At 40.7% G+C, this 18,186-nt stretch overlaps 1 protein-coding gene across 10 annotated transcripts in view; it reads right to left on the reverse strand.

Moving 5' to 3' along the window:
- The window catches only part of ADGRL2 (adhesion G protein-coupled receptor L2), a 257,131-nt gene that overhangs the window by 23,242 nt on the left and 215,703 nt on the right, over window positions 1-18,186 (reverse strand). For all 10 annotated transcript variants that reach the window (XM_060276788.1, XM_060276789.1, XM_035123241.2 and 7 more), the window contains 7 exons: window positions 14,933-15,116; window positions 13,045-13,167; window positions 12,578-12,783; window positions 11,094-11,267; window positions 9,489-9,695; window positions 7,363-7,583; window positions 5,415-5,481 (listed from right to left, as the gene is read on the reverse strand). In XM_060276788.1, coding sequence (XP_060132771.1) covers window positions 5,415-5,481; window positions 7,363-7,583; window positions 9,489-9,695; window positions 11,094-11,267; window positions 12,578-12,783; window positions 13,045-13,167; window positions 14,933-15,116 — 1,182 coding nt within the window. The remainder of the gene's footprint in view (window positions 1-5,414; window positions 5,482-7,362; window positions 7,584-9,488; window positions 9,696-11,093; window positions 11,268-12,577; window positions 12,784-13,044; window positions 13,168-14,932; window positions 15,117-18,186) is intronic.

An 18,186-nucleotide genomic window follows, 5' to 3' on the forward strand; every position in this document is an offset into this window, starting at 1 on the left:
CGTTTGAAAGTCCATTAGAAGTAATTCACACATTATGAGCTTTTCTATTAAGGACTAGATAGAAACACAAACTCCATTTTCAGTGCGCTGTATCGAATGGAGTCATACACAGTAGGTCTACCTTTTCTATAATTTAGTTGAAGGCAGCCCAGTATTGGGGCGACTCTAGCATACTCTGCATTGAGAGTTGCGTTCCAGCTAACAAATATTCCCTGATTATTGCAGCACATTGTTGGGGCTAAATAAATCGTTAAATAGTAGCAACAGCTGCTGTTGTTGTTATACAATCACCATATGTTTGTAAGGATTGTAATGGTAAATTCTTGAATGGCACATATGCATTAATGTACACCCATACCTCTTCTGCAGTTACACTGTTCACATTACACTGTTCTCGAATCATTACACTCCCTTTTCTTTTGGTCGGTACGATTAGAGGGCAAAGCAATTGCCAGAGAAGAATTACTCCCAGGAACTGTGCAGTGATTGCTACCTGCTGTTTCATATTTTTTGAAGTTGGGAATACTGCTCCCAAAGGCCTTTCACTTCTCAGTCTAAATGATTTGCAGGAGGATAATAATGTCATGGCCGGTAAATAATAGTAGACTCTGACTGTACATGGTCAATATGATTCAATGTCCCTCACCCCGGTTTTCACTCTGACCTGGTTATGAGGAAACACCAATATCTGCCTCAATGCCCAAGGCCCACACAAAGTGTAATGTTATTTAAAGACAGAGAAAGAGAGGGACTTGGGGGGGGGGAGAGAAAATCCCCAAAGAAAGTACTGCTCACAGTAAATGATGCTGTTGTTTTTGTAAAAAAAAAAAGAAAAAAAGAAAGAGGAAAAGGAGAAATACCAAGAACATGGCTCACTGAACCTTAGCTCGCACATTGCTTTCAGCCACTTTATTCCCACGCCTGTGACCAGTCCACTTGCAACACAGTTATGTGCAAATGAGGTGGCAAAATGGGCTAAAGCAGTGGTTCCCAACAGGTGGTCCGCGGACCCCCAGGGGTCCGCGAGCTATGCCAGAGGGGTCCGCAAGATGCTATTAGAATAAAAAATATATTAAATATATTTCGTATGATAACAGATTTTTTGTTTTGGCCGCTTCCTGCATGAGCAGAGTCTAGCGCAAAACTAGAATTAGATAGAGGCAGTAGTTCTGCTGTATGCCGTTAGGTGGCGCTTTACAAACACTACGCTCACCTCCCCAAGATGCTTTGCATGCGTCGGCTTCATTTGTGCGCTACTGCGCAGGTACCCTGTCTTCTCCATTCCCCTCCCTCCTCCCTGGCGTGCACTGCCTCTTTGCAAAACAGTAGTGTTTGTAAACAAAGCATTGTTTTTCGCGGAAGTTACAGTTCGCGTAGTTAAAAATGGACCGTTGGTTTCAAGTTTGGAACCTAATATTTCAGAAATAATGGACTCAAAGGACAGATTTAACTCATCTCATTAAGAACTGAAAATTAAAACTAACTGTATACTGATGGAGTACTCTGTTGTAACTGTAAAAAACGTATAAATATAAAATATAAAAAGACTCTTAATTTGGCTCTCACTTTTTAATTTTAGGATTAGGAATTAATGGGGGTCCTTGTCACAATAGCGGCTCGATGAGGGGTCCTCGAGAAATTTTTGTTGAGAACCCCTGGGCTAAAGTACTTCAGGCTGCAGGTAGGAGATGCAGTTTTTAAATACAGTGGTACCTCGACTTATGAATGACTCGACAACCGAATTTTTCAACTTACGAATGGGGGTAATGGCCGCGTGCTTACGAATGTCTCAACATCCGGGGGGGGGGGGGGAATGCGGCGGTTTTAGATAGGGATTTTTCGACTTACGAATTTTTCCGTTTCCAATGCATTCCTATGGGAAATCGCGTTTCCAATGGCGTTTTTCAACTTACGAATTTTTCAACTTACGAAGGTGCCTTCGGAACGGATTAAATTTGTAAGTCGAGGCACCACTGTACATAAAACACCCATAGTACTCAGCATTCTAAGTGTGCCATATGGGCTAGAAACTTTCTCCCTGGCGTACTGAAGTTCTACGTGCTGGGATTATTATTATTATTATTATTATTATTATTATTATTATCACCATCATCAACTTAAGGAAGCAGTAGCAGACAGCATGATGGCATGGCACCACTCACCTGACCTCTGGTTTGTTTCACCGTTTTTGCTTTCTGGGAGGTAGAGAGGAGGGATGAGTCAGCGGTGAAGCTGGCACACTACAGAGGCACTGGTGGGAGAACTGGATTGGTTCCTCTGGTGTGTTGGCACTGTAACAGCTCACTGCTGCCTAACTCCTCCACCTCTACCTCCTGGTAAGCAGCAGCGACACAGCCCAACCGGAGAGGAGGAGTGGTGGTGCCACACCATATTGCCCTCTGCTACTGATGTGGCAGAACGCCTCCTATTGCCACACTCCAGGCTTCAAACAGGAAGGGGAAGCATAACATGCGAGATTATCTCACTGTGAAACAATCACATTTTGGAAGAAACGGCTTGCCCCTTTGGAGAGAAAGGAAGTAAGTGGCTGTGGCTTATTTCGGTGAGGTTCTAGCTTATGTGTTGTGTTGCACAAGCGACAGGAATTGTACCATGAGGAAAGGAAGTGCTCAACTGGATGATCCAGCCTGTAATGTTCCTTTCGAAAAATACCAAGGAGTCCTGCACGCTGGTATACATGATTAAAAGCTGCCATTTTTAATTACGATCTAATAGTCAGGAGTGGGAGCATCACTTTCAGTATTATCTATACTGGCTTATCTCAAATAAGTTGCTGTGACAGGTTTCCTCTGCACATGCTTCTATCAGCTGTGTTGCTTGAGATGTTGAAAGGAGAAATTAAAAAAACCGAAACACTATCCTTATAGTTGTGTGAATATGTATGATGTACCTTCTCTATGATGCACACTCCTTATATGCCAGTGAGAAATTCAAAAATGAAGAAATAAATCCTGTTTAACCATAGGAGCATTTTACCTCCTGTCAAATCCTCAGCCATACTGTGAAATAGCTAGAAACAGATTTTGCCACCGGACTACTATGTTGTGCAATCTGTGTATACCATATGCCAATGATCAAGGCAAACAGTATTATTATTTTTTACTGTTCAATCATGACAAATATTTCACATATAGTGGTACCTCGGTTTATGAACACAATTGGTTCCGGAAGTCTGTTCATAAACTGAAGCGTTCATAAACTGAAGCAAACTTTCCCATTGAAAGTAATGGAAAGTGGATTAATCCGTTCCAGACAGGTCCGCGGAGTACTCAACCTGAAGCGTACTTAACCCGAAGCATGGGTGTAATTGGTTTTGGAAGTCTGTTCATAAACTGAAGTGTTCATAAACTGAAGCGAACTTTCCCATTGAAAGTAATGGAAAGTAGATTAATCCGTTCCAGACAGGTCCGCGGAGTACTCAACCTGAAGCGTACTTAACCCGAAGCATGGGTGTAATTGGTTCTGGAAGTCTGTTCATAAACTGAAGTGTTCATAAACTGAAGCGAACTTTCCCATTGAAAGTAATGGAAAGTGAATTAATCCGTTCCAGATGGGTCCGCGGTGTTCGTAAACCAAAAATTCATAAACCGAGGTGTTCATAAACCGAGGTTCCACTGTACAGATTAATCTTCCTGATTGGCATGAGTTGTGTTGTAGGGGATGCAATGGCAAGGGAGAATTGGTATAAGTCACAAGTGACACTGATTCCCTTTGCACAACATCCCACACTGTGCAAGAGGGGTCTATCCCCTGACTCTCAGGAGTGTTCTGCAATGTGGAGGATGGGCAGGCCAAGCCACTGATTTCAACTCTGGGCATTATATACAGTGTTGTTTAAAACATTTCAATAATGTGATTTACAGTATGATTAACGCAATGAACATGATAGGAGAAATAAATACTAGTTGTCTGCGTCGTAACGTACAGCTTTGCTGAGAAAAAACTCTCTGGACTCAACCGGCAATCAAGGATAAGGACTGGCAACTCAATCCTACAGAATGACATTAGGTGCCATGGGTACGACTCAATACATACAGTAGCTTAAAGGCTCAGACTGTAAGACTACTGCAAGAAGATAAATCTCTTCTTCAACAAGGCTAAATTTTGCACCAACACGTCAGCTACAATGCAGCAGTGTTTGGTAAAATGATACCTCCCCCCCCCCCCCGGAAAAAGGGATCATTAGCATTTGCATTATAGAATGTGTGAGGAAGAATAGTTTGAAGGCACATGATAACTGCTAAAAGTAAAAGAGTATTTATTCCTAAAGAAGTACAGTGGTACCTCGACTTACGAATAACTCTACTTATGAATGTTTCTACTTACGAACAGAGCTCTGTCCGCCATCTTGGATGCGGTTTAGATAGAATTTTTTCGACTTAAAATTTTTTAGATAGGGTTGCTTCGACTTACGAATTTTTTCTCCCAATGCATCCTATGGGATTCGACTTACAATTTTTTTCAACTTACAAATGTGCATTCGGAATGCATTAAATTCGTAAGTCGAGGTACCACTGTACATGGGTGGGACACCACCTGAAAACCATCTATACAAAGCTCTGAACTTCTTGGATGAAAAGCAAAGTATAATAAAAGAAAGTAAATAAATAAATAAAGTTTTAGTTTTGCAGGTACAGAGATAATAATAAATGATGATATGTCAGGGATACTTTAGCTGTGATTCCTGCATTGCAGGGGCTTGGACTAGACGACCCTTGGGGTCCCTTCCAACTCTATGATTCTACAAAGGTATCTGAAAGGCTCTGAAACCAGAAGGAAATACAGAAATCCCAAAATGGTCATCTCAAGGGAGGGATAGCACTGTGCACAAATCAAAACTAAGACTTGTGATTCATATGCCATCACAATTGTACAAAGTCTCTGGTCGAAAATTCACCAATTTGTGTACAAACAACAGAGAGGGGTTTCCGTATCTCGCAATACTGGAACCCAAGGTCATCCAATTAAGTTGAATACTGGAGTGTTGAATACAAAATGAACACAGTGCATAGTAGAATTTGCTGTCACATGACTTGGCGCTGGCCCATCAACTTGGATAGCTTTAAAAGGCAGTTAGACAAATGACTTTCAGTGACTAGAATTGTCATGGCTGTCTTCTACCTCTAATATTGGTATCAGATCAGCAGTTGCTTGGGGGTGGGGGAGATGAACAACCCATGAGAAGTGCACTTTCCACGAGGTTGGTGATGGTGAGAAGATGATGCTGGAGAACATGGGCCTATGGTCTTATCCAAAAGGGCTCTTGCTATGACAGTTTCATAGCAAATATAACCTGACTTTCAAAGTATTTTGGTCATTTCCACTGTAATAAATAAAGTGGATTGGGGGAGAGGCAGGCAGATGGGTGGAAAGGAAAGAGAGAGATTTCTTACCAGAATAATGAAGGTAACGGGCCCAATGAAACTCCAGATAAAATAGTTGTCAACCTTGAGCCAGCAGCTGTTACAGAAAAGAAGAAGAAAAGTGGCGTGAGAACAGCACATACACTCTATCATGTTACCAATGGAAAGTAGACATCTCTTAGGACTTATTCACATGGACTGGCTATGATGTGACCTTTTTTTTTTTAGCAGTAACCCCATGTGGACATCCATATGAAACCTATTCTTGAAAATGGATGCCATACACATCTTGCTTCCTTGTGTGTACAGTATGTTATTCCTGAGCATGATGTGGAGTGCCAAGTGGGAGGAGATTAACATTGTTCAATGGGATGGTCACTAAGGGGAAATGCATTAGCACACCATAAGTGTTCTACGTTGAGAAAATCAGCCATGCAACTCTCAGTTAAATGCATGGTGATGTAATTCTGAACACTAGCATATGCTTTCAAATGTGTCTGTTTGTTGAGCTTCTCGCTAAGGCTGTTCAACAAGACTTCCTTATGATCACCTGCATTCAGTAATTGTTGCCTATCAGTCCATAATTGGTGGTGGTGGTACAGTAACTTTTACACTTTTCAAATCTGGAACCTATCAAACCTCAGAATGAAACTCAAGGCCACATCCCTTTTCCTTTCTCGATGCTTCTCTCTCATTAAAGCTTATTTATTTCCCCCCTTCTTTTCAATTAAATGAAAGAAGAAAATAGTGGTGTTGCCACTGGTGCAGCTCACCTTAGAATGGGGTCAACTAACAAGTTGAAAAGCATCAAGCATTAAGAAGATGCCCTGTGTGGTACAGCTAATCAACCCAGAGCCTGGTACGTATTTGGTTAAGCAACTCTGCTTCCTTTTGGGTTAGTATTTGATATAAGCCGTGAACCCAGGCAAGAGTATAGATGTGGGTCCCCCCTCTCCCCATGCAGCTTTTCTTTGTGCATTTAAAATATGCTTTTAGCTGTCCATCACTTGACTATCCCTAAGGAACGCCAACTCAGAAAATGATTAAATGTCATATTTCTTCTTCTTCTGCAGAGCAGCATAATACAAACAAAATGCCTCAGCCCTGCTGCTGCAAATTTAATAGTTAAAAACAAAAAAGCAAACAGGATTAAACTAAATTACGCATCAGTTTATCGGGACTCACTTCACTTACTGATTCACTTTTCATATAGCACAGCTCCCTACTGAATCACTTTTGTTTGTCTTTAATCAACAGCAGAATCAAGCAGCTTGCTTGTATTCCAACAGTATCTGCCCATACTGTAACTAATTTCATCAAAGGACAAAGTAAGCTCTATTGGAAGGCACATTTATGCCTCTAGCAACATAAATCCTCAGAAATATATATATATATTATGTACCTTCTGTCATTTTGTATAAATCTCTCTCTCTCTCTCTCCCTCCCTCCCTCTTTTAACAAATAGAAAGCAGTGGGCTAATTTTAATCTGATTCTTTCCCGGTAAATATTATCAAAGTGAACCACTGGGGCAGAAACACCGCACTATCATTCTCCAGAAAGAGAGCTGGCTAGAAAGCATGCTGAACAAAGAAATCTAATGAAGTGTTAGCTTAAAACCAGGGCAGGGGGGTTAAAGCAAACCAGATACTTTTAAGTAAAGTAGAATTTTATTTTGTTTTATTTTACTTAATATTCATTGGAGGCCCAAAAAGTTATTTACTTTTTCTCCAATTTGTTTCGGGTCAATCTTTTGTGTTAAAAAGAAAGGTGGTAATTTAGACTCTTGCCTCTCCAGGGTACAAATGCTCTGAACCTAGAAAATTACAAAAGACCTGATTGGAATTTGCACACAGCCTTGCCATTCTCGTACCAATAAAGCTTTCTGGTGCTATTTTAGTCTGTCAGGGGCTCTGACAGCTAACACGCTTACAAAAAAAAAAATCGCCTGAAACACTTGGGTCACTAGCAATTACTTACGCATTTTGCGCTCCATAGCTGGAGTAGTCGATAGCTGCCGAGACACCAACAACAGTGGCAGGGAAGAGGTAGCCAGCAACATAGTAGTACTTCTTCCTAGAATATTCACTTTCAAATACTTCTACTAACATGAGATAGAGCTGCACCCCTTCTAGGCACATCCAGGCAAAGGCTGCCAGGAAGAAAAAGTGTAAGAGGCCTGCAAATATGGGGCATGCAATCTGAAAAGAAAAAGAAACAATCAAATGCAAGCTGCAACACTTTCAACCTTCCCACTTAAATCTGATGTATTCAGAAAATGAATAATGTGGATGTTAACAGCTTGGTTTGTAATGACAGCATATATGCAATGAACCTCAACGAGTGGATTGAGCCCCCCCCCTACACACACACACACACACACACACACACACACACACACACACTGCCCCCTCCCCCCGCAAGCCTAAAACTTCATACTACTGAAAACTGTATTGTGTTCCCAGTCGCTGCAGCCTCTACTCTCTTGCACTCTGTGAGTTAAGATATGGAAAGCATGTGCCTATTAGCATTCTTCGACGCAATGGAATATCAAGTGTGGCAAGCAGTCCATTAATTTTTGGTAGCGCAATGTTAACACTCTGCTGTAAGGCTTATATTGCAGATGATTTGGTACAAGAAGATAAAGAGCCCCAGCTACTAGATGTATTATTTATACCTTCTGTTGAAAATTATTATGCCTCTGTCAGAATATTCCATTTCCCTTTAAATATCAAATATTGTTGCTTTTTCTATTTTTAGGAAGACCTGCTATCATATCACTAGCCATACTCTGTAGCTGAGTACGGAACAAAATCCTACCGACTGACTCCATTCTAAGGGCAGCTTATTTTAGAGAAACCATGGGTTCAGCCTCATGCCTTGAGATTTAGGAAAAGGCTAATCTAAAATGAGAAATGAAGACACACAAAGGAAAAGAATTCTAAAGAAGAAGAAGAAGAAGAAGAAGAAGAAGAAGAAGAAGAAGAAGAAGAAGAAGAAGAAGAAGAAGAAGAGTAGTTTGGATTTGATATCCCGCTTTATCACTACCCGAAGGAGTCTCAAAGCGGCTAACAATCTCCTTTCCCCTCCTCCCCCACAACAAATCTGTGAGGTGGGTGGGGCTGAGAGACTTCAAAGAAATGTGACTAGCCCAAGGTCACCCAGCAGCTGCATGTGGAGGAGCGGAGACGCGAACCCGGTTCCCCAGATTACAAGTCTACTGCTCTTAACCACTACACCACACTGGCTCTCTATAGCTTTCTATCTCTTAAGGATAAGAATGTATTATTTCTGTGTAACATTCTCCTGTATCTAGGGGCACTAGGTACACCTACTAGACAAGAGGCAGGTATATCTTAAGAAGCCACTGCAGCCAACTGGGAGTTAAGCATTTAACTGCCTCCTTAGTTCCATTCGTCCCATTGGAGCTGCAAAATCTGTTTCACTGGATTACAATAATGATCTTGAACAATGATCATAAAGAACAGAAACTACCATACATCAATCTGAATTGACATCACTTGTACACCTATGATCTCCCTCCCTCCCTAATACACACACAATATTGAAGGAAAAACTTCGTTGGTCTATAGGTGGCTTAAATGCTGAACAATACCTGTCAAGAAACTCTCTTGACAGGCTTATTAAGCTTCTACTGGCTCCCAACAACATTGAACAGGCATGTTTTCTTGCTTTCTCTACAACAGAGGTCGCCAACACAACACCTGTGGGTGCCAGCAGACCCTCCTGGACCTTCTATGGCATCAATATTTTTTGTTGTTTAAACTGGTGTAAGTCTTTGTGGCGTAGTAAATTCTAAGCCATATCTAGTGGAATTCGTCTTCCACAAAAAATCTTAACGCTCTTGAGCTGAAAGAGATAGTTCCATCTTTGCATCTAAATGGGAAGTTTCAGGCATTAGCAGTTCAACCTTTTCTCTGCCTGCCATATTTCCTGAGTCACCTACCGGTCCATGGGAAAAGTCGCTAAAGGTTGCTTCAGAAAAGCAGACAACTGAGAAACTTCTTTTGGCCATCAAATAATTTACTGCTACTATTACTTTCAGGGAGGTATCTTCAGATGTGTGTTAAATAAAGAGGGCTTACCTTGTACTCTGTCTTATCGATGCCTATTAGGAAAATAAATTCTGCAATGAGGAGGTTGATGCAAAGGTTCTTGTGAATTGTGTTTCGGTCACTTTGAAGGCCACGGAAGAAACAGAAAGTGAAGATGCAAATTGCCAGGCAGACAAGGGAAATGACAATCCCCACCCAGGTGATGACAGTGAGGAGTAAACCATGCATTCCATTGTACTGGAAATGATAAAGAGTAAAGAAAATTAGTGTGGTCACTGATCAATACAAAACTAAAATATCATGTTTGTCGCTAACACTTAGAAAATCCAACTTTGTTCAAAGGACAGCTCAACAGCCTGTTCATTGGCAGTTACAGAGATAAACACTGAAGATGAACTAACTTTGAATATTATTATTATTATTATTATTATTATTATTATTATTATTATTCCAATAACATGCCACATTTTAAGCCTAAGGGATGTTTTGGAAGGAGGGCAGGGGAGGAAGAAACATAATTTCTATATTGAAAGCACAAATAAAGCATTGTTCAGGAGATTAAAGGAAATTTAAGGAAACGGGATCTCCAGTAAAAGCCATATGTTCCATAAATTGAATGGATGAATAACTCTCATTGTGTGATCCAGTTAGAGTAAGTGAGGCTGTCAGGCTCCTTGGCCAATGATACAGCTCATGGCCAGGTAAGAGAAAATTAACATACATCCTTTATTATCATTTCCATGGCTCTGTAGCTCAGTAGCATCTAGAAGAACTTGTACTTTATAGTTCTTGGTAGTTTTTGATTTTCCAGTACAGGCTTCCTCTCCAGTACTTGCATAACCCATTGGTGAATTGCACAACTCTTTCTACAGGATTTAAAGGCTAGGTAAGAAGAGTTCATAGGTGGAATCTATTGTGGAAATGATTATATTTATTTAAATGTGGTAATCTGGAGGAACTAGAGGCAGGGTCAATGAAGTCACTGTTTACATGTATAGCTACATGATGCAAAATGATATCAATGGGATAGCAAAGAAGGACGTCACAGTAGACTTTGTTTTACACTGTTATATGCGAGTTTCAATGTCTTGCATAACCCAGCTCTATAATGCCCTCAGAATTCATGCATTCCAGATACCTATTACCTGGGTCTAGAGAATGCAGAGCAGAATATACACTTCCCTTTTAAATTTGCTTTTGAAGGTTGTAAGTATCCATCCCTTTGTCAACAGTTAACCAGTCCCAATGTGAATTTGCAAGATTTTCAAGTAATCAGTCTTAACTGCAATCCTATCAGAAATCTACAAAATGCTTTGAGAAAGCAAGAGTCTGTCGGAGAACTTAAAACTGCCAGAAAGCAGAAAATATTGCTATATAATGATAGGGAATGACTGTTTATTTGAGTTCCTTTAATGAAATGGCATTCAGAATTAAATATAAGGAACTGAACAGACACATTTTTACATCTGAACCTATGGAACACAAAGGTCATATTTGGAATACTGTGAAATGAGATGTCCAGAAGGATTCTGAAATTATACTAACATCCGACTGTATAGATAGCTCAAACAGAGAGAAGGTAAAGTGTGTTTTCAAAATGTCATCTGGTTGTCGATTAAAGGCATTGTTCCTTACCGCAATTCCCCTATGTGCCATGAGGATTGCAAAATTGGTTAGGTGGCTACATGCACATGTGGTATGCGTTTTATTTGTGTCGATCAGCTTGCATCCTTGAGTTGACCAATAGCCCATCATAGTCCGTTCCGAGTAGTTCCAGAAGGAACAGTTTGCATTGAAATAATTCTTGGTCTGCAAAACACCAGGATGAAAGAAAGTTAGAACTGTAAACCCAGAAATGACAAGTATGGCAAAATGGGCATAGAATACAATTTGGATTACATTCTCCACATTTTTGAGGTTTGCTGTTTTGGAGCACAATTCAATAAGGGGCATTGGTTCATGCCCTATTAAACAGCAATTGAGATGACCTAGGATAGACTCTGGTGGATTGTACCCTGCATTAGCAAACCCGACAAGAACATGTTGAACAAGCCTACCACCTAGTTATAAAGTGGGTTTAATAGTTTAAAATACGCCAAAGTGCAGTCCACATTACTATAGATCTAATTTTAATCAATCAGTTTCCTACTTGCTGTTCAATGCTCATACTGTGCACTTGTGGCCATTTTTGCCGGTCCTGCAGCAGTGGATACATGAAATTTCTCTAAAGGGCTTCTTGAATAATTGAGGATTTACCAACGAACTCACTTTCCTTTTCTCAATTTCCATCAAGTCTAAAGGATCACTAGACATCATAATTCAGATTAAAGTAAACTGAAAAACTGGTCTGGGGAAAAACTTCTGGTTATGGGATTTTTCCTTTCTTTTATAAGAGTCTTGTCTTTTGGTAAATGGAAAATCTCAGCTTGGAAAATAGAATCGTAGCATTGGAAGGGATCCCAAGGGTCATCTAGTCCAACCCTCTGCAATACAGGAATCTAAATTAGATCATACATGACAGAGGGGCATCTAACCTCTGCTAAAAACAACATCAACTCTAAAGAGTCTGTTCCACTGTTGAGCAGCTCTTATTGTCAAAAAGTTCTTCCTGATGTTTAGTTGGAATACTAACATCTGACTAGTTCAAGCACAGAGAAGTTAAACCTAGTGTCAAGCAGAAATGCAGAAAACAGCACCAGATTCCTTCGTTGACTAAAACCTATCTGAACGATTACTGCATGGCAGCAGACAGTATGAAATTAAAGCAAAATGCTCTAAGTTCCATTAAAATTTTGCTGCATTAAGGAAGCAAAATCATAAGAGCTGGTGCTGTTCTGTCCTGCTGCTAAGGTAAGAGTTAATTTTCACTTAGGAACAAATTAGAGCCATTTACATTTTCATGTTGATTACCGAATTAGCTTTCATTAAGAATACACTTAAGTTCTAATAATCACTGAACCAGGCTCATTTAATTTTATGTTCGTAGACTTAAACAAACCTGTGCCTCTGACCTAGTCCGACATTTAAAATTCAAATTGAAAGATCCACCCCCGTCCCTTCTTTGCTCTTTGCTCTTGCTGATTTTATGACCTTCCCATTAATTCATTACCATAACTCACATCAATGTGTGCCAGGGTGAAAAGAACAGGGTCTGTCAAGTACACACGACTGGACTCCTTGTTGATGGAGGCTGCAATGACGTCAGAGTTCACAGCGATGGTGCTGTTCCTGCCAGCAAACTCTCCTCCCAGTTTGATGGTTGCATTTTCCGTACTGAGGAACTGGCCCAAGCTTTTGTAAATTATGAAAACCAGCTTTGCTAACCCTGTGAAAAGAAAGCTATTATAGTCACTTTAAATAACATGACATGTTTTAAAATAGCCTATCCCTCCCCAGCTTTAGTGCAGAAAGATTGATTCGAGTAAAAAAAAGGAAGAAAGAGAAAAGCCAGCCTAATGTTATTTACAAATGAGAGCTATCGACTAGCTATTTTTAATGTTGCTGAGGGTGTATTATTATAACACAGCAAACCCTTCCAAAATTAAGTTGCTACAGCTGAAAAATAAATGGTTTGCAAAAGACATACCGCTTCTGCTGTTCTGCTTCACAGTGTTCGAAGAGAGCTGGATAGAATTGCCTCCTGCGTTGCCCTGGGGGAATTTCAAGTCCTGCACCTGCCCTTCCGTACTGAGCACTGCAACTTCCAAGACTAGGTGGACAAAAAGTAAGAAGGAGGTTTGGCTGATGCTTTCCTTTTCCCCCTTTTGGGATGCTTATTTTCTTGCTTGTACATGACAGATGCATACCGGTAGCATTGGAGTCGTTTTCCTTTAAATTTTAATCAAACCCGAGTGCAGATGCACAAAAGTAATGGCACGCCAGTTCAAAGAACATGACAGCCAACCTGGTTTTAATGGGAGCCTAAAAGAGATCACTTCAAAAGTCCCAAGAGTTCTTAGTTGGAAGGAATGCTTAACTTTTGGAGACCAAAGCAGCCACAATGCATGAATTTTTAGTGTTTGTGTCCTACCTGCTATTGCTATGCCTAATCTCTTAGCAACAGGAAGCCAGAGGAGTAGATCATTAAAACTTGTCAGAATGGGACTGAGGACACCCAAGCTTAAATCTCTGCATGCACAGGTCTCACACCAGCCAGGGGAGATGGCTGGAGGAGGGGGAAAGCAGGTTGCTGAAGCAGCCTGGAGGTAATGGAGTGATCCAGCCAAACTCAGGACCGATGCTAGCAAGTGAAGAGGTCCAGTTCAGCATCTCCTTTTTCCTGGAATATGGCTTCCACTGGTGGTACATCTGCCCATTGTGGGCGAGACTCTACATGCTGAGCTCACTCTGCAGGCTGATAGCGGCTGTCAGTGCGATGACTGGGTGGTGGAGCACCTCCAGCCAATCCCATCTCCCCAGCCCACTAGTCCTGTTGCAAAGGGGATTTGCTTTGCAGCCAAAGGCCCACTTGACCTAGATGAATTTACTTTGGAGTAGACATCCTTAGCATTGCACAGCTGGTGATCTGCAAACTCTGCTCCCACCTTTAGCAGCAGAAACATGCACCGCCTCATTGACAAATCCATGTACCTGACATTCTCCCATTCATGTTTGTGACATATGTGTGCTCTACCTCCTAATATGTAGACTGGTATAAGCCTCAAGGGCGCAAGGAGAATGGCGTTTAAAATCTATGCACAACAACCTTCTTAACCACAACAAGATATACCTGTATGTCCCTAATACATAATAGTTTCATTTCCCTGCCAGCATTTAAATGATAAATTATGCTCAAAGTGTCGGTAGCTATTTTGCAATCTACGAAGCATGGCTATTTTGTATTGTGGGAGACGTGGCTCACTGAACACACTTTCACCTGAAGGCAGTGGTGTTTAATGCAAACATTTAGTCTATGTGCTATGTGCCCAAAAGCTGGCAATGCGTTCTCTCTGAAAGTAATCTACATTCATTACGAACTGATTGTGTATAAGGGAGAAAGAGTTTCTACCACAAGGACTGAAATATATATATGTATTTTCTATCATTTATGTAGCACATTTTTCAAAGTGTTCAAAGCGCTACATACACATTTTATCCAGAAATATTTACAACAATCCTTCAGGAGTAGCCCAACATTATTAGCTCCATAATTCGGATGTGAGGGGATAAGAATAAGATAATGGTTACTTGCCTAAGTCCTTTGACTTAATTTTGTTAGCCAAAAATAATTGCACTAGGAATTTTCTGGGTTACAATCTTAGTCACTATCTGCTCTATAACCAGAACATCAATCTATAATGGTTCTCCATTTTTAAAATGTAGGGTTTTCTGTATTATTTTCACGTAATATATTTCTAATCGGGCAAAATGATACTGTTCCATCAAATGTGGAATATATGGACACCCCAAACCACTAGGTTTGGTGGACTGTTCCCACAGTGTGATGCCAAGCGTTTCAAGACGTATTCACTTACCGATGTGATCTGTAGGCATTGCGACCCTTGTTGGTTCTAAGAGGTTGTCAGCCAAGACAAAGGCCCCTTCTTCTAGGGTATCAAGTAACATGGTTGCAGCATGTGCTCGTTCAGAGGAATTCATATCTCTCCAGGAGTCTAGCGCTTGGGTCCTAAGCAGGTTGTCCACCGTGTCAACAATAGCCTGCATTCAGTAGAAAAATATTAGGCCTTACTGCCTTAAGGCAACAGGAGAGAGTCCCTAACATGATCTGATGACAATTACAATATTTAACTGTCAACATGATTTACAGTGATTTACAGACCAAAAGGCTACTGCTTTCCCCTTATAACAAAGAGCATTGATATAAGAAACCTTGGCGTGGCAGCGAAAAAGATTATTATTAGCATACTGAAGCATATAAAAAGGGAACGTTCATGGCTTTAATTTTAAAGTTCCTCTAGCCAGGCTAGAGCTATACTGGGCTCCGATGTGCACCTTGCGATGTGCACAATAAGATGCTCACAAAATAATACGCAATTAAGGAGGATTTTTAAAAGGATCTTCAGTGAAAACACAGTATCCGTCAGTTGAAGGGAGGCTTTTAGGTTAATGCATAATGTGGGTGATTGCTGAATCACCATGTCCCATTTACCTAGTTACAATGTGTCATTAGGCACATAAATCTATATCTGCATATGATTTGGCTGACCAGTTTCGAAAAACAAATGGAAATGCAAACGGGGCGCGTCACGCAAATAAAAAAGATGCCGCGCCCACACCACTGCTCCGCGCCTGAACGGATAGAAAAAAGTTGGGTCAGGACTATCTATTGTCGGGAGCAAAATTAATTAGCCTAATCCATCTTAATATCCTCTTTCTGTCCGAATTGTGAGTCTCCACAATGGCAGGTGGGAGATACTTTGGAGTGGAATGAAAGGATTTTCTTCCCCTTCTTCTCTAATGGGAAATGGAAGAGTCAAACTGCTTCAGCCATTAAATAGAGTGGAACAGAAATTGGTCTGCAGAGGCCATATTCATTAGTCACCAAGAAATACGGATCGGAGCCTCTGATCTGAGTTACAAATGAATCCTCTGCCGCGAAGTGAGGACTTGCTTCATTTGCATAGCACCAGCCGGCTTTCGATTTGTAACTTTAAGAGGTTTTTATTAGTCTTAGCCAAACTGGGGAGCTCATTTGAGACCTACTAAAAATGGTCTCAGCGAGAAATGAAGGCTGTGCTGCAGTTTGTGTTGCGTGTGTATATATACGCGTCATGATGGCTGCACGCATCCATTAGCCTGATTCACTCCTTATATTTTTTAATGTTGTCTGACTGGCTGCTTTTCTTCGGTCACATTAAAATAGTCAGCGCTTTAATGACACTGTTTCTTGCCCAAGGTGGCTGGGGAGGGAGGTGGAGAGTTAGAATAAATTCCCAGGCCATAATGCCACAGTCCAAAGGTAGCTAGGTCTTTTTGGTAGTGGCGTTCCCATACACAGAACATCATCATCAGAGAGGCTTGCCTGCATCTGCCAAGTGTAGACCTTTATATTCTTCCAGGACATGCACATTTTTTAAACATGCTCAATTCCTTGCCTCCTCTCCCACACAATCCAGGAGATGTCAAGCATGACGTGTTTTAGATGCCCATTAAAAGCTTAGTTATTTGCTTGGGCATTTTTGAGTGTTAATTTCCCCCCTCCATGCACTCCTCAGTATTTTGTTTTAGCATTCCGATTATGGATTTTTAGTGACAACATGTATTTTCATCTTATTTGTATTCTAGCCTTATAGTTTTATGGATTGGGTTTTTTTTAAAAAAAAAAAAAACTAGGTAAATTGCTTAGAGAGGTTTTTTTGTTTTTTCATTAAGCTGCCTATAAATTGCTAACATAAATGTTTTCCCCTTGCCATTTTAAAACTGATTTTGTGCTGCTGTGTTTGTGCTCGCTTTGGGGTGGTTTTACATGTTAAGTTGTATTTGTATAATTGGATTGTGTGTGTGTGTGTGTGTGTGTGTGTGTGTGTGTGTGTGTGTGTTTAAACTATGAATTGTATTAAACTAAGTTTTACTCAGTTTAATGGAAAGTAATGAAGATGGCTATGTTAGGTAAATCAATTTCAACAGGAGTACTTTGAGTAAAACATAGTTGAATACCAACCACTAGAGAACTGAATTCATGGATGGTATCTAAATGTAGCAATAATCACGAAGGGTGGAGGGGGTCATGTAGCAGATGTACACATGCCCAACCATTAGCATAGACTTTTGATGATGGGTACCCTACAAATGTAGGCTTCTCTGGGTACTGGAAACCTACCGGTATGTGTCTGGACATCTATGTGCAAAGGTTTTCCCCACCTCAGACATCCATGCTTAATACATGGATAGGAGGAGTAGGGCCTGAAGGAGCCCCTTTCTACTCATATTGCCCCTTTACAAGAGTAAAATGTGAAGGAGGCTTGAGACCCCACTGATTTCAGTGGAGAATATTTATGTGTGTGCTCAACCTCCTCATTCAAATAATTCATTGGGAATTAACGCCTCACTTAAGACTGGCTCGTAACCCTAGATTCTTGCCACCACAGTGACAAAACATTTCTAGTAGCAAGCACACACACGGTTATTACATTTTACCCAATGACATTTATCTTCAAAGGTGAACTGCAAATGCAACTGTAAAAAGATATCAACCCAATTCAGCAGACTTTGCTTTGTATCCCACTCACTGACTTTAAAAGAGAACAGTTATCACGGTATAATTTAAGATACATGTGGTTCCCCCCCCCCACCCTCTACTCTCCTTTTCTGGAAAAACCGCTTGATGCAACTGAACATACTTCAGTCTCCCCAAGGTTTTATCAGCAGCTGAATGTAAAACAGAGGGCAAAACGTCATCTGGGCTTAGAGCAGATGTAACGTGTTCCATGGTTAAGCAATCAACAGTTAGCCAAGGGATTGTGCAAGACCTTTTTTCCGGCCTTTGGTATGATGCATACCCCATAGTTAAATATGGTTTAATTCTGCATTAAGTAAATTCTGCATTAATACCATGGTTTAATTCTGCATTAAGTTCTGGTAAGCTCCAACCATAGTTGGCATTTCTGCAGATGTAATAGCTTGCATCACAGCTAGTTCCTTCACGGAGTGGGACGATTTGTAACTCCAGAGAAAGGGGTTAAGGAAAAGGAGTGAACAATAAACTGATCCACTCTCGGTTGCACAGTTGTTCTTAAGCAGTTGGAAAACATTACATCTCTTAGGAGCC

Source organism: Zootoca vivipara, chromosome 7 (assembly GCF_963506605.1).
Source record: "Zootoca vivipara chromosome 7, rZooViv1.1, whole genome shotgun sequence".
Lineage (NCBI taxonomy): Eukaryota > Metazoa > Chordata > Lepidosauria > Squamata > Lacertidae > Zootoca > Zootoca vivipara.